This window comes from Chlorocebus sabaeus, chromosome X, assembly GCF_047675955.1.
Source record: "Chlorocebus sabaeus isolate Y175 chromosome X, mChlSab1.0.hap1, whole genome shotgun sequence".
Classification (NCBI taxonomy): Eukaryota; Metazoa; Chordata; class Mammalia; order Primates; family Cercopithecidae; genus Chlorocebus; species Chlorocebus sabaeus.
The window spans coordinates 115,042,945-115,068,071 of NC_132933.1; the positions used below are offsets into that span (position 1 = coordinate 115,042,945).

Below are 25,127 nucleotides of genomic sequence, written 5' to 3' on the forward strand. Positions count from 1 at the left end.
CAGAGACAGAGAGAGAGAGAAAGAAAATTGCTTAGGATCAATTCATCATCCTGAACTGGAATTGTCTGAATTTTTATGATGTAGTTGAATCTGTGTTTTCCATGTAGCTTATGGGTTTCAAGACTGCTTAACAGGGCTGTATTTTTCCTATATGTCAGACATGCTTTAGATTCATTCAGCCAGTTTAATATTTACCAAGTGAAGGGTTTATGGTTCGTTGCCATCTCAAAGCAATAAACACCACCTGCAGCCGACCTTCATCTAGCAGATCAAGACTTCCTCATTTCTGAAAATAACTGAGTTTTTAAATACTATTGAGAAAGCAGAATGCCAAACAGTTGCTTCTTAGTATAATCTATATTTTTCATTTTCAGCTGAAGATTTAAAAAATTATTTTTAGAAGAATACAACTTTATTTTACTAAGTTTTATTATTTTTCTTAAAAATGTTTTAACGCCTCAAATAAGATGTATTTTGATTTTCTTTCCCTCCCTTTTTTAAAGCAACCTAGTTCTTTATTTTTATCTTTAAATAAATTGTAAACAAATTTCTACCTTTCTTAGGCACAGTCTATACAAATTCTTTCCTCCATTCCTCTAAAATGTGGAGGTTCCTGCACTAGAAATGGAAACATACTAATAGTACTTAAGTCGTCTGAGAACACCATGAAATGAGTCATTCTCAATGGCTACACTTTTCTGATACCCTTTAAACGAAGGCAAAAATCCTATTTTGCATAAACATTTAGGTTGGCTTAACTTGAATTAACCCTTTTGTGAATGGACTGCTAACAATATCATTGCCAGATTGTAAACTCTAATTAATAGTCTTACTCCTTTAGGTTCTGGCCAGTACAATGACCAGAGAAAAATCTCAGTATTTTTATAGCATTTGTTGAATAAACATGTGAAGTGAATGAATGAATAAATGCAGTACAGTGATGCTCTTAGGTTTTACTGAGGCATATGGAACTCCTTTTCTCTTACACTAACTGGCCCCGAGCTGCTATGCTTTTAAGTGTTTGAATCTGCTTTGCAGTGTTTCTTTCTTTGCCCTTCCTTAGGTTCTCAGATGTCACCTGTTATCATTGTGTATGTACCTATCTCTAGAAGTCTTTCTCTCTTAACTTGACACTTCTCATCAACTATGACTTTGGGACCAAGGTGACTAAGCTGGTTATGGCAAGTACACAACAACTCTGAGTGAATTTCTGACCGACTTCGCCACTGTTTAATGTACTGTTTGTGGATCTGAGCTCCAATTTGGTTGCCCAGACATTGTCCTCACACACTTACCCACAGTTCATACTTCTATTTCAGATAGTGAGATAGTGAGGTAGCTTATTTCTACACGAATGGAATGACATGCTAGTTATTGGAGTAGAATTGAAATAAACTACCTACTTTCTAGATGGTAACACCTTTTATCTGAGCCCAAGAACTTTCACACTTCCAAAACACGTATGTCTCCACATAATTCATGACAATTCAGAGGATATAGTATTTTACTCATAGCAAAGCTAATGTATTATTCAGGGCAATCCCCCAAAAAGGGCTATGTGGTATTAGCACAGATACAATCACCTACAGCTCTCACCCTGAACCCCTCTCTCTCTTTCAACAATTTTTGATACCATTTGCATCAGCGGTTTTGTTATATAACAAACTACTCTGAAGTTAGTGGCTTAAAACAACAATCTTAATATTTCTCATACATCTACAGGACGTCTGGGTAGTTCTGAGGATGTGAGCTGAACTTACTCATGTATATGCAGTCATCTGTGGATGACCTGGGTAGTTTTGTTAGTCTTGGGCTCTCTCTCACATATCTGGGGTCTTGGTTGGGACTAGCAGGCTGACTCTGCTCTGCCCCATAGGTTGCACCCTTGAGCAGGCTAGTCTGAGCATTCTGTATGGAAAAGGTAGAGGAGCAAAAGAGAGAAGAGAAGCATGCCAGGTTTCCTGAGACCTAGACTCTGGAACTCACAAGTCACTTTTGCCACATTCTATTGGTCAGGTCATGTTACGAGAATATCCCAGATACAAGGGATGAGCAAATGGACTCCTCATGATAGAAGGAATTACAAAGTCACACTGCAGAGGATGTGGATCCAGGGAGAGGTAGGAAATAGGAGCCAATTTGCAATCAATTCAAGCATTACTGTTTTTAAAAAACAATAAAAAAATACACTATTCATTATAATATTCCTTATCTTGTTTTTTCTCTCTATTAATATGGTTACCATTCATTTGTTTTTCATTTTCCCCCGATTTCCATCCCCTCACAATTTGATATACAATATCTTAAAGAGGAAACAAATTTCTCAAAATGCGTTTTTATATTTACCAAAAGGAAAGGAAAGTTTTCTGATTATTTTCTATAAAGGAAGGGCAAAAACTCATATTCTTTTTTTTTTTTTTGAGACGGAGTCTCACTCTGTCACCCAGGCGGGAGTGCAGTGGCCGGATGTCGGCTCACTGCAAGCTCCGCCTCCCGGGTTTACGCCATTCTCCTGCCTCAGCCTCCTGAGTAGCTGGGCCTACAGGCGCCTGCCACCTCGCCCGGTTAGTTTTTTTGTACTTTTTAGTAGAGATGGGGTTTCACCTTGTTCGCCAAGATGGTCTCTATCTCCTGACCTCGTGATCCGCCCATCTCGGCCTCCCAAAGTGCTGAGATTACAGGCTTGAGCCACCGCGCCCGGCCTAAAAACTCATATTCTTAAAGGCTATTTTGCATCTGACTTTCTTTGTGAGTTGAACATGGTCAAGCTTGCTGTTACCTTTGATCTTAGTAAAGCCATAGGCATGTTTGTCCCAACAGAATAAGCACTGGGTAAGGAATGCAGCAGAAAGTTGATAACACAGATGCATGAGTGTGACATTTTAGTCACGAGTGATGCAGAGCCCCCACCTGGAAAACAGGATAATCAGCTGTGCTGATCTCCAATAGCTTGGTCTGGAATAACTCCCATTTTAATAGTGTGCCCTTGTGGTTTTCAGCCAATGCAAGCACATTTGCTATTCCCAGGAGATGTTTAGGTAGCATAATTTTTTTTCTTTTCAATCAACATAAAGATTTATAAGAATTGCCCTGAAATCTCTTGGAAATAACAAAGGTGTTTTCATTCCTTATGCCCTGACTTGCCCTCATCTGATCAGAAAAAGTGATGTTTAGTGTTTTCTATGAGCATAAGTAGGTTAGTGATTTTATTATTACTGAAAAGAGGAAGTGATATTTAGCAATTGAGGGATCTAACATAATGGTAAACTTGGTGATTTCTTTATAATCGAATGTAATTTTAAGATTTATGAAGATCTTTTGAACTTAATTTATTATATAAATCAAGTTTGCTGTCTTTGGAGCAGTCCTCTATGAAGTATGAAGTTTCAGGATATGATACTTTGGGTTATTTTCAAAAGTCTCAGATAGGCACAGTCTTCGTGTCATTAGTTCTTCAGAGTAAAATCTAGAAAATAAGCTCACAGTGCCCTCTGCTCATGTACAACCTTTCCTAGTATTTTTTAAATCCAAGAAGAAGTGTATTTCAGGATTTAGTTTATTCTTATAATTTACAGCATCCCACTTCCTTGAAAATTATGCATCTATTAGCAATGAGTATTAGCTGGAATATCCAATTAGTTAGACTACTGCATTCCCCCACCACTACAAGAAGATAATAAAGGCTACAGGTTTAAATGAATCTCAGGCCACTTGGTTGATCATTTTTCCAAATTTTAAAAATCTCTAGTGATCAGATTTCCTAGCCTCTGTTAACACTTTGTTTTTTGCCAAACTGCATTTACAATTGAGAAATTTAGCTCCTTCCTCACGCAATCTTATTACACACAGACACACACACACACACACACACACTATAGACAATAGCTGGCCATTCTCTGAAAGATAGAAATTGTTTACAAATAAAATAGACAGAAATTGTTTGTAAATAAAATAAACATAAATGAAAAAGTAGACTTAATAAATATTGTTGAATCACCCTACAGCCTTCTTTTCTCCAAGCAAAATAATTCCATTTTTTGGTAAGTTCTATTTTATCATAATCTAAAAGTAAAAGCTAGCATGAATCAGATTAACCAGTGTTTCTAAACTAAGACACCAAGCTACTTAAATGGTATAAACTAAAGATTTATGTTACCACTGTTACCCAGCTATTCTTGGTGCATAATGTGTACCCAGCATAATTGCTTTGAAAATATCCTTAGTTTTTGGCCGGGTGCAGTGACTCATGCCTGTAATCCCAGCACTTTGGGAGGCTGAGGCTGGCGGATCACCTGAGGTCGAGAGTTCAAGACCAGCCTGACCAACATGGAGAAACCCCGTCTCTACTAAAAATACAAAATTAGCCAGGCAAGGTGGCGCATGCCTGTAATCCCAGCTACTCGGGAGGCTGAGGCAGGAGAATCACTTGAACCTGGGAGGTGGAGGTTGCGGTGAGCTGAGATTGTGCCATTGCACTCCAGCCTGGGCACCAAGAGCAAAACTCTGTCTCAAAAAAAAAAAAAAAAAAAAAAGAGAGAGAGAAATAAAATTACCTAGTGTAATCTGTTAGTGTAGTATAAAGGACATGGAGTTTGTCCCCAGAAAGATGTGGATTGAATGTTGACATAGTCACCCAATAGTTTTGGGAACTTTTCCCTCTCGTTCATCTTCGTTCAGACTGTTTTCTTATCAACAAAATTGGGATAAAACGGCTACATCGTAGTGTCGCTGAGGGATTAAATAAAGTATATGTGAAATATACTTTACTTAAGTATAGTAGGAGGTGTTTACCAAATGTTGGCTATTTCTGTTATCGCCATTTATTTTAGGTAATGTCCTTTCCCTCCATGGCAGCACCTGGTGACTCCCACAGCAACATGTCATGCCCACACCCCTATGCATTTTCTAAATAATGGAGATCGTAACTGGTTGACTCATTTAGAACAAAGGCTATCACAGAAGCATGAGCATATATGCCCACAATTGAACTTGATGACACTTAATTGTGAAGTTAGAACATGAAAGTTCAGTAGACGTGGAACAAAGATGTCACACTGGGGCTTCTTGGTTTCTGAAATTCTGTCTATAACATTAAGTTGCCCTCCCTGTCCCTTATATCAGTGTTGTGAGGATCAACAGTATTCAGCACAGAACTTAGTCTTCAGCTTTCACTTCCCAGTCCATAAACCATGAAGTGTTTGGCATGTCATATGCAGAAACACAGAGTGTCTCAACCCCACTGGGACAGAGAAAATCGTTACTAGCTGAATTTACCCTTTAATACAAAGATCAGTAACACAGACACAAAGAAAGCTCGTTTATTTTAATACTTGAGCACAGTTTTGAGAATTCCCTGTAGGAATTATCTCCCAGGTCCCCCCCTAGAATTATTCACATACAAAGCCTTTAAGTATTCAAATTTCACAAACACAATTGCAAAAGCAGAAGAACTAAGAAAAGCCTTCATAGTCTCAAGATTAAAAACAATGCTTCATTATTCTTACAGTACCTGTTAATAAATGCTAAATACTAAGTGCTAAAAAAAAAAAAAACAGCTGGGCTGGCAGCTGGCTGCTGGTGGCTGGCAGCTGGTGGCTTGAGAGAAGAATAAAGAAGGAAGCTCTTATAATGACAGGCACTCTTATACTCATTTTTTATCTCATAACTGGATAACACAGGGCAGATCTCTCCACTTTCATAACTTAGTTGGTTTCAAAGATAGAAAACCTTGGAGAAACATTCTCAGAGCAACAAATGAAGCTGGTTTTAATTATGCACATAGGTTAGAAAGGGCCAATATTCTCAGACTCCTTATAACTGAGGTACCCTCTCCAGTTCATACTTTGGTGTAAAGAATTGAAACAATAAAAAGAGCCTGAGTCATAGTAATAACACAAATAAATACCTGTTGAATAGATGAATTGGTACCTGAGGTACAGTGTGAACAGGCTGGACCTAAGTGTCTCTAAGCAGAAACCATCCCAGTACATTTCACAAAGGCTATATTCACACAGCAGGCCTTATTTGTCAGACCTACCCTCAGTGCCCTGAGGATTCTGGGAGACCAAAGGAACAGTAGTATGACAAAGAACAACTGAGTTCTTATTTAGTTCATCCTAGTCCCCTGAATAATCCTCCTCAGCATCAAAATTTGTGACCAGACCCTAGATAATCAAAACAACATGAATATGTGTATACTTCCTTCAATTACATTCAATACATATAAAATTTTAAGAAATCTGGGGCAGGGAATGACCAATATGAGACCCCCTTCCCCTGTCTCTCCCTTTTGCCTTTTTTATTTTCTCTCACTCTCCCATTCTCTTTTCTCCGTATTTCCTTTTCCTCCTAAATCAGTCTCCTGCCCTTCCCCCAGCTCTTTCTCTTTCTTCCTCATTACCAAAGTTGAAGAGTTCTAAATATTTGTTGCCCCAAGGGGTGGAGCAAATAAAACTGGTTTTAGTTCCCAGAAATGGGACCAGTTCTAAGAAAAAAAAAAAAAAAACCCTGCTCTTGGCCACACTAACAGTGATTTAGAGACTCTCTCTTGAACATATATTCATAACATACTATTGAGTGTGAATCTGATCTCTGTACAGAGATTTTTGTTTCTGGATTGTTAATTTCAGGATGATCATGATGATATAATACAAATAAACCATTAGTCACACAGATGTGATCCATTTCTTGTGTGTATTTATGGAAAACAAGGGGTGGGTGCTATTTAAAACAAATGACTGTATCAGATACATATTTGTCACAATTCTTAAGTTCAATATTCATAAGGGCTAGCTGGAGTAGACCACTTTGGGCAGGAAATCAGTCTACATTTATTTTATAGCACAACGAGCAGGACTAGATGAACCAGAGTCATGGCAGGAGGTTAACTCTCCACCTCCAACCCTCTTTTTTCATGCTTCAAATAAGAATGTGCAGAACCCTCCAGGCCATCCTATTGGTTAGTATCCTTAGCCTGTTCTTGACCCTAGGGAGGGAGAATCAGATTCCTTTGGTCTATAAAAGTAATAGAAGTTATTTATTTAGATAAATTTTGTTTAAGGCTTTAAATTAATTCTATGTTGGCATTGTGTGATTCTAAGTTCATACATTCATTCATTTAACAAACCTTACTTGAGTATCCACTCTCTGCCAAGCACCATGGTAAATGATGAGTACTACATTAACTCCAATCAATCCAATATTATTTTGTAGAAAGAATATCTGGCCCAGTTACCCTGTTGTATTAGTAAACTGCAGTATGCTCAGATGTCAATACTATCACTACTAAGTGTTGAGACACTCTCAACATATATTATATCCTAATGATCTGGAAAGTTTTCTTCCATATAATAATAATTATGGCAAAAATGACACAAAATATAAATATGTAGCTACTCCTTGGTTTCCTTCTTCTTTTGGGGAACATAAAAACTGATTTGGAGGATTCTGAGGCAGCTCAGTATTGTGGAAAGAGTATCAAACCTGGAGTAAGATGGGCTAGATCTGGTCACAGCTTCATAATCTTAGGGAAGTTATGGAACCTTTTGATCCTTTCCCTTTTGATTCTAAAATTGAGTCCAAGAATCTTTGCCCTACCTTCCACTGACATTACTGAGAGGAAAAAAATGACATAATGTTTGTAAAAGTGCTCTTAAAACCATAGAGCTCCATATAAATGCAACTTATCGCCATCAAACAATCTTTGACATTCCTTTAAGGGAAAACCATTACATTATAGTTTCTTTTCGTCCATTTTTAAGCAAGGGGTATTTATATGATCAATTAGCATTATTTGAACATTTGACAGCACAACCCACATTTATTTCCTCATGGAAGAGATGAGTTAGAAGTTTTCCTTGTTGAAAATGAAATGCACTCCCCGAGGGCCAGACTCAGAGTTGGAGATGCTCTGTTTACTGAGGGTTTTAGCCAAGGCTTCAGGTCCACAGAGGAAAACTCCTATTCTGGTACTTTTGGGAAAGAAAAAAAAAAGACAATTTCAAGCTCTGGGATGAGATGTCTACAAAGCAGGTAGGTGAATTTCCCATTAATTTGAGGTCCCAGGGCAAAGTCCCCTCTGCTCCTTTGATCATATTGCTCAGAGGGAGTGTGGTTCAGCCTGTTTGTGTGAGCATCTGGATAGTTCAAAAGGTAGTTGACTTCCCTGGCAAAAATAAAATCCAACCAAGGTTTTTGGAACTTACACCACAGAGAAAATGGTGGTGAATTCATGAGTCTGTGGGCTACTTTCCTTCAGGGCTCTGTACCCTCTGGCATCTTGAAATTAGGAACAAGCCAACTATGCCAGCCACTCAGTGTGGCTTCATTTCTCTAAATTTTAGAGTCTAAAGCCCTGTTCAAAGTGTGGTTTCTGATCGGTAACCTTGGCATCAGCTTTTTTAAAAATGCAGATTACCTGGCCCTACCCCAAATCTTCTATATCGGTATCTGCATTTTAAAGAGATCCCCAGGTACTTTGTATGCTCCTTACAGTGCCAAAAGCAATAGTCTACAGGGTACATGTATGGTGATCTCTTGAGTTTCTCAGGTGTTCTAGCAAGATAAGGGATCTCCCTCAAGGTTTTATAATGACTAAAGTTTTAGTGAGAGCAGAAAGCACCTTGAGACATCTGTCAACTTAAGATTTTAGACCCAGAAGCTATAACTAAAAGTGGGGACAGTGTCTCCTTAACAATATGTATAAATTATATTGAATCTTTAAAAGAAGCAGATACATTAATGAAATTTAGGTCACTAAAGAAAAGAACCAAGCTGTGGCCCTACTTGGGACAGGCAGGTTGAGAAAGTCTGAGATGGGGACCTGGAAATCTTCGTTTTTAATAACTCTCCAGGTAATTTGGTATAATTGAAAGATTCCTTCTTAAAGTTGAAGATATCTGGAATCTTTTGTTGGGCATGAATTCAACCTTTATATAGTAATATACATATTTGAGTTTCTAAAATATACAAGTTTAGATATGTATGGGGGCTGCTGCTTTAGGCAGATGTAAGCTTCAAAAACATCTTGGTGACAGACTCCTTACTTAGGGTGTTGACTCGCAATTGTCTTGAATTCATTATCCCAGTTGGGTCGTCCATACAAAGTCTTTTGTTTCAGGCCTGTGATCACATCTTTCTCCTCATCATGGTGCACAGCAAAGTGATTGGCCTACAGGAAAGGACATGAATTCAGAAAAAAAAAGACACATGCTGTAAAAGCACATACAATGTATTTACATCCTTCACAAACTATTCTAACCAAGGCACCCTACTGGATGCTGAAAGGTATACAAAGATAAATAAACTGGATCTCTCTCAAGCAATTTACAATCTAGAAACGGAGACTTTGAAGTATAAATATAAATAATCCCATATGTCGAACAGGGTATGATGAGTGTCATGAAAGAGGCACAAGCGTCCCTAATGAGAACAAAGAAGGAAGGTGGAGTGGAAGAACAGGGTAAGGGTTAGGGCCGCAGTATTTGAGTCAGGCATTGATGGATGAGTAGTGTCTCACTGTTTTTCTCTCTGCTCTATGTTTGACTTTTTCTCTTCACTCTAATATACTTCCACTCCTTTGGGAGAATTACTAAGAGATGTAACAATTTTAGACTAAAATGCAGCAATACTTTGGTAGCATAATAAGACATTAAATCAAGCCTAAAGCTAGTGTGTGCACATGTGTGTGTGCGCGTGTGTGTGCGTATGTGTATATAGTCACATGCTGTTTTTCTGCTACCATTCTAGGAGGCTTCAGTTTGAACAACAGGTATTTTTCGTAAAAGTGGTTAATTAAATTTATTTTTAAAAAGCAAACCAGATTTGAAATTCACTAGATGGATGATGGGCATAGAGGATATTAAGAAAGGTGGGCACTCCAATTTAATAATCCCATAGAGATCAGTTTTGCAAAGCAAAATAATTAATTTTTAATACAAATAAATTAATGATTTTAAAAAAACTGTGCTTTGCTTTTTAAATAGCAAAACAGTAAAGTAATTTATATAATATAGATTTTTTCCTGAGTTTTATTTTTATCAAAGCATTTTTGTTTTGTTTTTTAAATTGCAGAAGTGGCATTTTGAAACCACTTTTTCTGGAGCAACAATTCTTTGGGTTATATTTCCTTAATCTATATTTGCTACAAGATTCCTTTAAGACTTGGAGAATCTGTGATAAACAATATGTCAAAACCCAAATGGGAATTCAGTCTTCACAGTGACAGGGTGCACATGGAAGATGCTCAGGGTTGTGGAGCCAATGTCTATGTATACCCAGTTCCTATAGTTTGAATGTATCCTCTCCAAAATTCAGATGTTGCCAATGTGATAGCATTAAGAAGTGGAGCCTTAAAAAGATGATTAAGACATAAAGGATCATCCCTTATGAATGAGTTAAGGGCTTTGGAAAAGAGTCATCACACAGTATTTGATGAGCCTGCCCTTTTTCTTTCCACCATGTGAAAACAGTATTTCTCCCACCCAGAAGATGCAGTCTTTGTCTAAACAACCAAACCTGTTGGTGTCTTGATCTTGGACTTGCCAGCCTCCAGAATTTTGAGAAAATAAATTTCTGTTCTTTATAAATTATCCAGCCTAGGGTATTTTGTTATAGCAGCACAAATGGACTAAGACACCAGCTGAGACACAGGACAAAAATATGCAGAGACTCTTGCCTTAGCTCCTCACTCATGGTGGCAGCATCTGTTTCCAGGCCAAGTCATTAATGTTTGCTTATTTACAAAGATGTTACCACTGCAGGAATCATTAACTTGTTTCAGGGTTTGTCAATTTCAGCACTGTTGGTATTTGGGACTGTATAATTCTTTGTTGTGGAGGGCTGTCTTGTTAGTCGTAGGATATTTACATTGCCAACTGTCTCTGGTGTGTGTCTTGGGGGGAACAGAGCAAAACTGTTCCTGTTGAGAACTATTGGCTTACTTTATTATAGTGGTCTCCAAACATTTTTGAAAGAGCACTCTCATTGTACACACACACACACACACACACACATACAGGCATATATATCACCTTCATTAGATATATAGTAATTTATTCATAAATGATAATCATGAACTACTGTGAGATGCTGAGAGTGCAGGCTCTGGCACATTCTGTCTCTGTCACTTACTTGTTGGGTGCTCTTAGGAAAATGACCTAACCTGGTCTGAGTTTCTTCATCTGTAAAGTGTGGATAATAATAGGAGCTACTTTATAGTGTTGGTGAGAGGATAAAATTAGACAATCTATGTAAATAGATACATAAGAATAATACTTGGCAATATATATACATAATAATTATAAAGGTAGTGAGTATATTATAAAACATACAAAAACATATAAATTAAATGATTTTATAAATACATATGTACATATAAATATATATGTGATACATACATAAATACATATTAAAATATATATATATATACAGAATCCTTTATATGCTTATGTACGTTATAAATACAGATGCTCCTCAGCTTACAATGGGGTTATATCCTGATAAAACCATCATTAAATTGAAAATACCATAAGTCTAAAATGGGTTTAATACATCTAACTTAATAAACATCATAGTTTAGTCTAGACCACCTTAAATGTGCTCAGAACACTTATATAAGCCTACAATTCCACAAAATCATCTAACACGAAGCCTGTTTGTAATAAAAGGTTTAATACCACATGTAATTTGTTGAACACAATACTGAAGTATGGCTTCTACTGAATGCATATTGCTTTCACTTCATTGCAAAGTTGAAAAATCATAAGTTGAACTATTGTAAGTTGGGGACTGTCTGTTTTATACACACACACACACACACACACACACACAGAAAGAGAGAGACAGACAGACAGAAAAAGAGAGAGAGAAAGAGAAAGAGAAAGCTAAATTTTCCCCAAAATAACCCTGTGCATCATCTCAATCACCTGGTTTCAGAGTGCCTGGTGGGAGAATTGATCTAATAATGTCAAAGTGATGGCTTTTATTCCCTCACAGGCTCTGATTCTAATCTGAGCAGTCTAAATATCATGTGGCGACACTAAATGAGAGTGAATGGACCGGATCACCAAATCTACTAACTGTACTTAGAAAACATAGTACACAAGACACACCAATAACCAGGGGGAAGTTCGTAAGCCCTGTACACTATGGGAAGGACCTGAGCCTTGGAGTCTTGTCCTTACCTGAGACTCATCCCAGCCAGTGAGGTAGATGTTGTAGCTGAGGAAGCCGGCATTGTTCCTTTCCTGCATCTGGCTCTCCAGCAGTTGCAGCAGGTCTGCAAACCACTCAAAGGCATGTGTGTCCCGGCACAGCCAGTAGAAGTAGATCTGAAAATGGGGTGGATCATGAAACAGATTATATTTGGCAGGCCCTGTCAGCATTAACATGTGGAATTCCACTTTCTGTCACCCAAACTTTTTCCTGATGCTCAGAATGCCTAGAAACAGATTTTCAGAAGGCTCTGGACATTTCACAGGGTAGTTTACATGAACCTGCTCTGGCCTTCACTCTAGCAGGGCAGTAAATAAGTAACCTGGCCTCAGAAATACATGGCTTAAGAAAAAACTATTAGCCCACCAAGTTTCTCTCTGAGTCTGCTCTTACTCTCCCAGAATCCCTGGCTTCCTTTGAACCTCTTCTCAGAAAGCCTGAAGGAATCTAGACTAGCAGGGATTGCCACAGAAATTCTTCCCTGCCTGCTACTGCCAGACATTCATGAGTTCCTAGGGGAAAAACAAGGTTCTATGCATATCTCCTCCACATGGAAAAGAGGTACAGGGAGAATGAAAAGTCAAGGTAGGCTTAATGTCCCTATTAGAGTTTATCTTTATGGTTATTAGAATGGCCTGAGGTTTATTTAGGATGCCCTTTATTACAGAATAAAACCAAATTTATAGTTAACCAAAAAATCCCCTGTGAATTGACCCTGAGGAGATATTCATAAGTAGAGTTTCAGGTCTCCTCTTCTCCCTTTGCAAAAAAAGCATTGGGTGATGGGGAGGGCGGCTGGAAATTGAATCAATCTCAATATCTAACACAAGATGAAAGAAAAATTATTCAATATCCTCTCAATAGAACATGAAGGGATCATTTAAAGTCATCATTATAAAGCCTGTGAAAACATTGAAAATCACTTTCTGTAATATGTTTTTTAAAAGCAGGACATGAAATTATACATACTCAATATTTACAACTTTCTAAAAATATATAAACATGGAAATATTAGAAGAGAATATACAAAAATTATAGCTATTAAGTTGGGGCTGTGAATACTTTCCCAACTTTCTTTCTTCTGAATTTCCAGCAACACTATACAAATACAATATATTCCCTTCACTAATAGGCCTACTTATCTAGAAGCACATTAGATTTAACAAACATTCCTTTGAAGAAAAGCCTGTCTCTCTGGAACCACTGGAAGCTTTTCTTCACTTCCCATGGTCTCTGCCAACCTTAGCCCTGAAAGCATTCTCAGGCCTCACATGGCAGAGTATAGTTACTGCTCTAGGTCCTCCAATAAATGAAAGGACTTACCTTTTTGAGCCTCAGATTGGTGGCGTTATTGCAATATTTGTACCAGACTGACTTGAGAATGGATGCGAAGGGTGTGACCCCAATCCCAGCTCCCACTAACATCACCACCTCATAGCTGAACACATCTTCACTGGCAGTGCCAAAGGGCCCATCAACCGCTATCCTGAAGGGAAATGGGGAGGAGATAGTTACAGAGATGTCTTGATCTTCAGAGTGAGATGGGACACCCATAATTATTGGGGATGTGCAATATGTTAATTCAAATGGGAATAATGTATCTATTGGGTGCTTCCTTCTATGAAATAGCTTTCAAGTAACCAAACTTAGTGCCAATGTTGGGTTTGGAAGTAAGAAGAGAAATATTTGGCTAACCAAAAACATTTGGTAACTCAGAACAAGTTTTTGTTTGTTTGTTTGTTTGTTTGTTTGTTTTTATCTCCCCATTCCTCTTCACACACAACAATGCCCCCTCCACACATACCCTGTGTCTTGCCAGGACATCCCACTCTTGAAAATCTTGCACAAGCTGCATACTGAAGTGAGAATTTGCCGCATCATAACATCTTGTAGATTTAATGTCTCCACTTTTCATTTGTCTATTCATTGAGTTATTCAACAAACTCTCAAACCTTTCTTTAGCATCTACTAAGTACCTGATAGCATGTTGGGCATGCAGGGAAAAGGAGGCAAAGGGGCTAATATGTGGCATTTAACCTCAAATAAATTATGCCAATGAAAATTTAAGAATATTTTTGATACACTACTATTATATTTGTTAGGAAAGTTAATCTAACTTGGCCTTGACCCTTACATATTTAAAGGAATTTGGGAGTATTTATTTCTAATATTTGATTCAAAGGTTTCATATTTCACATAACATTTATGAAAATATGCATAAACACACCACACATATAAAATGGCAACCACAGAAATAGCTACCTATATTCTTAGAACCTGTGTGTTTTGTTGGAGACTTAGTAAAACATGGAGGAAGAGGAGCTATTTAATGCCATTTTTCCTGAACTCATACATGTTGGTAATATGTACTTTTTACTCACTTAGGTAGTTTCCACGCATCTTGAAACTCCTGCTTATCACAGCCACAAGCATTGAACAGCCCCTCTGTCCAGTCCCCAACGATGCGGATATGGATACTAAAGAAGTCTTCCTCAGGGGCAGATGTCAGTGTGAAAGGGTGCCACTCCAGCTTGGACACCTTGGGGCACTTGACAAAAATGTATTGTCCTACTTCCATTTTGAACCCCTTCTTCTTCATCTGTAGCTCGATGGTTTTGAAAGGGTGAGTGACCACCTATAGAATAAAACATATGTCTGGAAATGACATCTTTCCTAAATACTTGCCTTTTTAGTGTCCATATGGATAAAAAACTGAGCTAAATTGGCCCACCTAGATCTTTGCTTTAGGGACAACACAGCAGTTCCTCCAGCAGATGTGTCTGTCACAGGGAATTGCCCTCAGTTGTAGCCCATCACTAAAGATGGGCTGATTATGGGATACTGAGGCCTAGTCCCTTTTCCTTAACTTAGATTAACTCTAAGGGGCTATCTCAATTCCCGCACTCCCTGTAGTATCATCTGAGACCACAGTTGTAACTAGAAAGAGGGTCAGCTTTTCTCTCTCCCCATTCCTGCCTTTCTTACTTCCTTTCCAGGTTTATCTCTTACAGAATGCTTTAGAAACCTTCTGCATGCAGTTATTTCTCAGTCTTTACCAGGGAATCCAACATAAAAAATCAGCCTATTGTGATTTTTTTTTTCCTCTCAGAAGTCAAAAAAGTGCTAAAAAATTTACAAAAAGTGATGTTTCCTGCTCAGCCTTCCTATCTCCCCAGAGGATGAGAGAGGGCCTTAGTATTAGGTTGGTGCAAAAGTAATTGCGGTTTTGCCATTAAAAAATATGGCAAAAACCGCAATAACTTTTGCACCAACCTAATAGCTGGCCAGAAGAAGGAGATCCCATTGGCTAGTTATGTAGCAACATTCCCCAAACCAAGACTAAGTTGGTCTATCTTTGTCTTGAATCACACCTTGAATCTGCCTGATTCCATGTGTTATTTCTACATTTCTCCCTATCTGGGGAGTACACCATCTATTCTACCCACCCATTGCCATCCTCATTTGTCTATGTACACACATGTTTATAACAGCTTTATTCATAATAGCAAAAAACAGGAAACAATCCAAATGTCCATCAACTATTGAGTGGATAATTTTTTAAAAAGTAGAACACAGTGAACAGCAAGACAGAAAGTAATACACTGTTTCTTTCATGATTCTTAAGACTTCTAGAAGAACCCTATATGTATAACTAAAGACAAACCAAGGGACATCAAAGGAAAGAAAAATCAATAGAAATAAAATAGCAGCTTCCTAACGTTAACTGATACTGCTGGGCTTTTCTTGAACAGGGAGTTGAGGAAGAGCGAAAAATTCTTTTTTAAAAAATGTCAAACGTTTCCAGAACTTGTGAATTGAATGCATCTTACGTGATAAAAACTATAACCAAGTTCCCTTCTGCTCTGAAATAAGGAGTTGCAAAGCTTCATTTTGAAAACAGAAAATTAAAATTATGTTGAAAATTGTTTACCATGTTGCAATTTTGTGTTGTGGAAACAATTTTTACCATATTACAATTTTGCTATCACAGGCACAAATGAAATGTAACTAAATAAGTGGATAGCATTCTCATTGGAATACTTTTGGATAACATCTCGTCTCTCATATTTATTTATATGAGAAGAAAACAATTATCTATTTTCTTCAAAGGAAAACAAGTTTTCCTTAAAAGTATGTTTAAGAAAAATACTTGTCTGGTTCAGTCATCTCTAGTCTAGTAAAGGAAATTTTGCAGCAACTGTTTTTGCTGATCTGTGAGATTGTTCTTATAATGCAATATAAATATCACAAAAGGAGAACTGTTGTGGTTTCCTATATTTCAAGACTTCCAAAGCCAGCTGAACTAGCTTTACTATGACCCACCAGAGACAGCAAATGAGGAAAGATAGGGTGGAGGACAGGAAGAATTTGTTGTTTTGCAAAAGTAACCCATAGTAGGGTTTTGGCAAATACTTTTTGAACTGAGTTGAATTGAATTAAATTTTATTTGATAAAGATATACTTTCCTGGTGTTTTCTGAAATTATAACAAGGAGTTCCATTTACATTTATTTAGTTGGATATTTATTTATTTTGTGATGAGAAACAGATTAGAGTTCAGGAAAAGTCACTCTAGACTTGGAATTAGGAGACCAAATTTGAGACGCAGCTTATTTACTAACTTGCTGAAATTTTGGGCACTTCAACTTTCATATTAGATTATTACATACACAGCAGAGAAAAGGTGGTCAAGATAACCTGAAAAACTAGCTCAGCCTCAATGAGACCTACCCTTAGATCTCTGGTTCTTTTGGCATCTGAAAATTTTAAGACTCAATTTATGCTCCTTTGAACTCACCTCTTTTTCTTTTCTGTTCTTAACTAACCAAATAATGTCTCTGTGTCCTTCCCCTACACACACACACACACACACACACACACACACACACACACACAGTGGGTGAGGGAGATTCATGCACAGAAAGAACTTGGCTTCATTTTAACATCAAAAGTGGTAACTTGTACTTTCCCCAGTTAAAGGTTCAAACATTTGATTATTGAGTGAAGTAACCTGAAATAAATTGTAGGTCTTCTCTCTGCTGTAACATCTGACCAATGATATAGAGGGGTTGGGAAGACTTGTCTATGATATAGTTAGACACTGGCCACTAGTAATTACTAAACCAATCAATACCTTGGTGATGACCACCTTCTGTTGAGATCGCCAAAACCGCACCAACCTCTCACAGAGATACAGAAACATGGGACCCACTATCCATTTCCAAGTCTGTAATCAGAGCAAACATGAAAATGACATACATTAACTGGTAATAGATAACAAAATATTCAGAGCGAGAAAAATTTGAGAAGCCAAGTTAATCTTTGTAGGCTTGCTTAAATATTTGACATTAGAGAAATACATTTCTTCTACAATGGAATATATGAAAATATCTGAGACTAAGATAATTTTGAGCCAGTAAAAGTAAACATTCTCCTTAGTCACATTGGGGAACTGTACTGACAATATAAAACTTTCCCAAGAGGAACTGTTCACAAGAATGGGATTTCCTCTCAGTGTTGCAACTACAGTTGCAGTAACCCTATAACAAAGCAAGGCTGGTTTCAGAATTAACATTTCTTTAAAGGGTAACATTTCAGCAACACAATATTTTTAATGCAACATTGTGATTGCTTTCTCTTAGTTATGTAGTCAGAGTGACAAATTTACAAGATGACAAATTTTGTGCAAGAGTTTGGCTGTTTCTCCAATATTCTGAGAAATTCTGGGAGTATGCAATGCACTTGCTGAATGGAGACAAACTCAGAGCTTTTCGGACTTCTTTAGATAGCTCTTGGGTCAGAACATGCAGAACATGTAGTGTTTCTGAACACTGGAATTATTCTGTAGCATTGTTGGCCGTATAAAAACATTGAGGCCAAACAGATCCATCCTGAAACTCAGCCAGCTGGATTTCTAGTTTAATACCTAAACTAGCAAAGAATTTCAGGCGGCAATATTATCTAAAAGATGACTTTCCGGAATGTATTCTAAGGGGGAAAAATAAGAGAGTGCTTCCCATAGTCTCACATATAATCTTTCTACTAAATTACTTTTATAGGAAACTTACTGTTGGAAATTGAGAGCACCTGAATCTCCCCATCTTCAGCCAAACTTGAAGAATATTTGCCCTAGATATAAACAATGTTCTGTTTTTGGCCTTTGTTTTAATGGGATAGATGTTTAAAACAGTCTCAAATCATCCATCTGTTTCCTGAGTGCTACCATGGAGCCCCACTGAATGGAGCCAGATTTGGATATTGTTGCTGGTATACCTAGAAATTCTTTGAGATAGGTTTCTGTTAAGGCACTAGTACTCTGACTCCAGCTGTCATCGAGGAAATGTGCCTTCCCCTGCCCACAAGAGGACTGGCAATACAGTTCCCTTTTTATCCTTTCTACTGATGTCTGCATGTAGTGGAGCCAATTCACTGATATGTCTAGTTGCTTTCATTAATGGGAAAGGATGCTTAAAGATACTAAGTCCTCAGATAGTATGCTGTGTCTAGAGGAAGAGTCCTCCTATGCTAAGAGAGTAGGAAAAAAGAAAGGAGAAAATGAAATGGAAAATTTGCCCTTATGTTATACTATGCTTGAGGAAAAAAAAATAATCCTCTTCAGAAGCCCTGCACAAATGTTGATTTTTGCCTAGTTTTATACCAATGGCTAGCACAATAACCAACAAAGTATACTGTCTGTCAATGGGGGGAATGCTATGAAGATTACAAGGCCCACATCTTACTCTATGGAGCAGTGATATGAGAATAATGGAGCCCTCCAACAAAATGGAGCCCTCCAGAGCTCCCAATAGAAGAAAGAAAGTATTTCACCATGTATTTCCTTGGTCACCCTTGCCACATTTCTGCCCACCACATGATGCCATTGGATGTTGGTATGTACCTGGCTGTCCAGCCTCCTTTATGCTTCATAAACAGGAAACTCCTAATGCCTAAAGGTAGCCTTATGTACCACCTCATCAATTTCCTTTTCAAATCTGAAAGCTGTATAGAAAGTATTATGTGCTGATATCTGAAGAGGCCCTTCACTCCTTATAAGTGATTTATATGAGCTATCCAACTCAGCTCAAGATGGAATCCCAAGTGTCCCCCCAAAAATGGCGTTGTCATGAAGAAAAGAGATGCAACTTCTTGAACCAAAACACCACTTCTAAAAAGACTATTTTTCCAAGTTTTATATCAGGATGTTAATAACATAACAATGCAAAGCTTAGTTTTCAAGAAGCAAGTTTATCCAATAAACACAGCAGAGAAAAGTAGACACACGTTTCAGCTGTTCCATGACATTTGTAATGGACATCTATATAGATGTATAACACCTGTACATGTTTCTTAGACACAGGTTAAAGATTGTCAGTAATGAAACTGTAATAACAACAATGAATTGTACATACCATAGGAGGGTTTCCAGCAAACTGAGGGATTGGGCAGGCCTCTATTTTTCCCCATTCTGAGATTTTTTGTTCACAAACTTCTGGTCTATGCTTAATCAAACTCTCTGCGGTCTGCCCACGTACAATTCGTCTGGGAGAAAAATGTAAGTCCAGATCATTTAGTAATAGGAAATTAAATTGTTTTATTAAAAGATTCTGCGTATATTTTAAGTGCTCTGATGTAGGTCCTGTACTTTTCACTTAAAAGTGATAGCTTATTGCTCCCTCTGAATAGATGAAAGGAAAGAAAATGTATAATACCCAGCAACAGAAAAAATGTATGTGCAATTACCAAAGGAATATTTACATGTAACATTATAGAGAGTAAGTCTTGGATCAAATTATCTTAAGGGAGAATTTGTACTTCTGTCTCAAGTATCATTTTCATTGACAAACAAACAAAAGCAGAAAAATTGCAAATCTAGCAGAGTGACTGCTGGTCCCTACAGTGCCTTTGTGCAAATTAGAAAAAGGTACTCTTCGTATGAGGATAGTCCTATAAGCAAAGGGCTCAATCATCAAAGTGTGGGCCAACTTTATCGTCCTTGGCCAGGCACCCACTATAGTAGACAACCAAGACAGTCATATGCAGTAGCACTGAAGCTTATCAGAAGTGCCTTATTTGTGGGTTTGGAAATTATCTAAATCAAACCAAATTTTGAAACCAGTGTGAGATACTTAACTATATAGGGATTATAACATTCTCACAGACATCAACACTAATAGTGTGTACCTTAAAGTGCTCAGAGCCCATTCATTTCAATTCAATAAAAGTTAAGCAACTACCAAAACATAAGACAATTATTGGTGATAGAGAGAGGAAGGCACAACGTTGAGTAGACTTCAAGGAACATAAATGACAGCATCCTCAGAATATGTAAGAAGAAAAGACACAGAAAACCCATTGTAAAGGTTTGTTTTGGAGACCTAAAATTTATTGTGTCATTTGGTGTATTATGAGAATGTTTTAATTCAAGTTCATTAACCACTCCTTTCTATCCTTAGGTCTTAGGGAAGAGAATTATCATGTATTGAGCACCTATCATGTGCCAGGCTTGGGGAAAGACATTTTACACAAATTATCTCAGTTAATCCTCATGACAAGCCTGAGAGGCAAGTATTATTGCCTCCATTTTACATGAGAATGTAAATCAGAATGATTTAGTAACTCAAAGCAGAATGTTTTGGTGAAAACAATTCTGTTTTGTGTCAGACAGACTTGGGTTCAAATCTCAGTTCTACCCCTTACTAGTTTGGTGGACTCAGGCAAATTATTGAACTTCTTCTGAGCCTCAGTTCCTTCTGTTGTAAAACAGATGTAATAGTACCTCATTAAAAGTTCATTATAATAAGCAATTTGCATGATGTATAAAAAATGCCAGACACAAAGTAAGAGTCCAAAAAATAACTATTAAAGTTCAAAATGCCTAAGTTCCCATGGGAAGAAAATGACAGGAAAATAATCTGATTTTCTCCTTCTCTTCTCAATGCCAGGACCAGGAGTCCAGAAACCTGCATTTTAAAACCAATTCAGCTGCTACAGAGCCATGAGACTGTGAGAAATCACCTAACCAGTGTAAAGAGCAGATTCTCTTTAAGTGGAGAAGGAGATAAACATATCTCCTCTGTCTGCTTCAAAGGAAGACGAATATCTGTGAAACTATACAAACAGAAAGTGGTGGAATTACTAAATTGGAGAAGGGAAGAAATTATTTCTCTTCTCTGGGATTACCTGAAACACTGGATATGACTAAGTCCCATTTAAAGATACTTGAGTGCTTTAAGAGAGTAAACAGATTCTTGGTCTACATTGATTTCTCCATGCTTACAAAGAATTTATCAGGGGTCACAGTCAGCAAGTAGTTTAAGAATGCAGTGCCTAATGCAGATTTCACCACTCTTCCCCTTTTTCACACTCATGTCTTGGCCACCAACTGGGCTCTGGGCAGAGTGAGTCTTGAGTTTCTACTTCCTCCACTCCTAATTTCCTGGAGCCCTATACCCACCAGGATACTTCCCCAGGCCTGCCTTTGTGTGCAGGTGGTATGAAACAGTACAAAAAAGGAAACTTGGTATGAAGGAGGATTTCCAATCAGGCAAACTCTCCTAACCACATAGCCAGGAACTGTGTGTCTCTAAGAGCACATTTATCACAGCCTGCTTTAGACTGCCTGGCTCCAATCTCAGCTGGACCACTTACCAGAGGGGTGGCTTAGGTTGCATATTTTAACATTTTAGCTCCAGGTTTCTTGTCTACAATTACTATCCCCAAGAAATGGTGATAGTGAGAAATCTATACATTTTGGGGGTTAAAAGAAATATCTCATGTCAAACCCTTAGCACAGACCCTTAATAGAAGTTAGCTGTTACTTTCATTATATTAGAATGTTTGAAGGCAACACCCATATATTTTTCCTGCTTGTATTTCTTGCAGTGCCTGAGATAGGTCCTCATACATGGTAGGCAACAAATAAATGATTGTGGGCTTAAATCAAAACTTATTGAACTATAATAAACCTCTTCAACTGGTTAATCATTAAGTCTTCTAGTTTGGAGGTTTGTTTAATTTACTAGTGATTAAACCACAGGGGACATCATTACAGATATTCTGGATCCTACCAGTGCTCTCAACATGTTTTATACAATTGCAAAGATACTCAGACTTTGGTGTATTTTTCAAGCTTGCTATACATAACTGCACTATGAATAGCAATTACATGGGTGCATGAAACAAAAATGCCAGTGTTGAGTGGTTTCTATCAAACTGACCTCTGCTATCCTCTCACATTCCCTTAGTAGACAGGCTAACTACACACAGGTAAGGAGGTCACTGTGCCTCTAATAGAGTATCATGCCTAGAAATTGAGGGACATGAAATCCTTGACTTCAGAGTTTAAACACTCACTCAACTCCATGGATGGCAAGGCCAATGAAGAAGATCACAAAGAGATGATGTGTGTACCAAAAAACTTCAAAGTAAGACCTCCGGATGGTTTTGGTGGAGGAAGTGATAATTAATATGAGGCACAGTGTAATGACAACTCCAGTGATACCTGCCACCCGGGTTACAGCCAGGTACAGGCCTCCTTCAGGGTTCTGTAAAATATAAACACACACACACACACACACACACACGTACACATTATTATAGGTTCTCAAATGCAGGACTGTTATAAAATGTCCAATGTATAGAACAATAGATATTTTCACCCCCTCTTTGAATAATCTTAATCATCCCTTACAGAGATACAGATTTGAAATAGATGTTTCTAAATTTTGAAACGCCTTACACGGTTCAGATGTCATAGGAAATGTGAATTGATATACTTAAATAGTTATTTCTAAGGGGGTAGAAAATAAAGGAAATCAATCAACTGCAGGATGTCCTAAAAGTGTCTCAAAGCTCTTTCTCTCTTTGATTTTGAAAGGGTCACAGTGCTTAGTTTGAAAATATATTCTGGGAATGCCAAACATCATCAACTGTGTTCCGCAGAAGCAGATCCTGAGATGAGACTTCATGGGCAAGTGACTTAGAAAACATGTGCTCCAAGAGAAACTGGTAAGAAAGTAGGGAATAGGATAGAAAAGATGAACAAGTCAAGCAAGGGGGTGAAATCAGGCAAAGTCTCACAAGGGATAGCTTCAGCCTGATCCTGCAGGGGAACTCTGGAGGGTAAGTTACAACTCAGAGTTTATCCTGTCTCCAGGCAAGGAAGCCAGGTTTCATAGTCTGCATCCACCAGTGACTGGCTAAGGGTTGCACAGGAACAGGCGTAACCATTCAGCCACCCCCCACCAACCTTCCAATATCTTTGAGTCTGTGAGCAAAGGGATGCCCCAGGGCAGTCCTCTGAGGAGGAAACACAGCTACAGGTTATTGAAAATGAAAACATTTAGAAGAGTGGGAGAGCATAGATACAGCAAAAGTGATCCAGGAACAATTGAACAGAGCATGATAGTGTAGACTTACCTAGTTATGTTCATGTTGCCACCCTCATACATCATTGGGCAAACAATGAATAATGTAAAAGAAAAATTACCCAATATATCGTAGAAAAAAATCTGGTTTTTTACGACGCTGTTTAATTCTGTCCCTAAGTATATCAGGCAAGTTTTTCTCATGTAAGTCTGAGGATAATAAATATTTTTTCCCAAAACTAAACACAAGGAAACATTTTTAGAATTCAGTGCATATTAATGTGATTTAGTCATCTTCCCAAGTCATTGGGTGCATGAAGACTTGAAGCTTCTGTCTCTGAGTGTAGGAAGCTTCAACAACTGCTGGGATAGAAGAAGTTCTTACTTCTGGATACCCTCCTGGCTACCCCTAGAGAAATGCTGAGTTACTCCCAGTGCACCTATTCTTCTCAAGGAATGACAATTTGTGGACACAGGCCATCCTTCAGATGTTGTAGGTAAGAAAAGACAAAGGCATCACTGACAACTGTCAGGTGGTGGCTGGCCTTACACTAACACTTAGGACAGGATGTTCCCTACTTCGCATAAATAATTTCACAAAAACACCAACATCAGAGGAGGTCACTCTGTGACTGTGATGGATTGAGATAAAAATAAAATCACTCCAAAATCATGTCTGAGCCTAGACAATGACTACTGCTTCTTTGCCTATTATAGACTTAATCCTATTCTGTTCCCTCTGCCTCCTAGAAAAAATAATTAACATACCTTATCTAAGAACTACCCCCAATTCCTGACCATAACTGATCCAGAAAAAAATCCTTGCATTCTTAAATCCTCCCCCAAACTATCTAACAGTATCCTAAATCCTAAATCCACTTTACATCCCTTTGAGATGCCCAGAGTTCCTCAAGGTGTGCGATTTCTTTTGCTGTAGCAAGTAATAAACCAAACCTTGTTCGACTAAGCATGTGTTCCCAGCTTTCTTTGGTGGGCATAGTCACAGGTAAGCCTGAGTTACTCCAGGATTCACATGCACGCATTCTCATGGATGAGCTTAAAGACCTGAAAACATCTAGAGACCTCCACACATGGGGTGAGGAGTGTGGGAAACATTTTTTTCTATACTCCCATTATTGTAACCTACAGACTTGTCCCTCTGATGGTTAGCCAATTTTTTTTTTTTTTTTTTCCTGGCAAAGTAGAGGTCTTCACTCACTGAAATCTAGTGCTCAATTGTAATGGCCTAGAGAATATCTGAATCAGATAATGAGAGGCTTACCTTGATTCTATCTCGAGCAAAATTGAGATAACTTTCATTTTGCCTGTCTCCAAGTTCAGAGAGTTTTACTGAATAAGGATCAGAATTGCCGACTCGGGCATTCACACACCATTCCACATTAAATAGATGTGCAATAGTGTGAATCGCTGAAAAGGGCAGAGAAGAGAAATAAAGAGAGTGAAGGGTATGCACAAATTTATTGAAAGCTGGGTTTCTGGGACAGCCTCTAACTCTATGATAAGGCACAGGGAGACAAAGGGAGGCCCA

At 38.0% G+C, this 25,127-nt stretch overlaps 1 protein-coding gene across 1 annotated transcript in view; it reads right to left on the minus strand.

Annotated features, from left to right (window-relative positions):
- Positions 1-5,302: 5,302 nt before the first annotated feature.
- The window catches only part of CYBB (cytochrome b-245 beta chain), a 33,727-nt gene continuing 13,902 nt past the window's right edge, over positions 5,303-25,127 (minus strand). Inside the window, exons 5-13 of the mRNA XM_008019599.3 lie at positions 24,861-25,006; positions 22,566-22,756; positions 19,622-19,751; positions 17,347-17,439; positions 14,595-14,848; positions 13,537-13,699; positions 12,183-12,329; positions 9,045-9,169; positions 5,303-7,970 (exon numbers count right to left, since the gene is read on the minus strand). Coding sequence (XP_008017790.1) covers positions 7,844-7,970; positions 9,045-9,169; positions 12,183-12,329; positions 13,537-13,699; positions 14,595-14,848; positions 17,347-17,439; positions 19,622-19,751; positions 22,566-22,756; positions 24,861-25,006 — 1,376 coding nt within the window. The 3' untranslated portion in view covers positions 5,303-7,843. The remainder of the gene's footprint in view (positions 7,971-9,044; positions 9,170-12,182; positions 12,330-13,536; positions 13,700-14,594; positions 14,849-17,346; positions 17,440-19,621; positions 19,752-22,565; positions 22,757-24,860; positions 25,007-25,127) is intronic.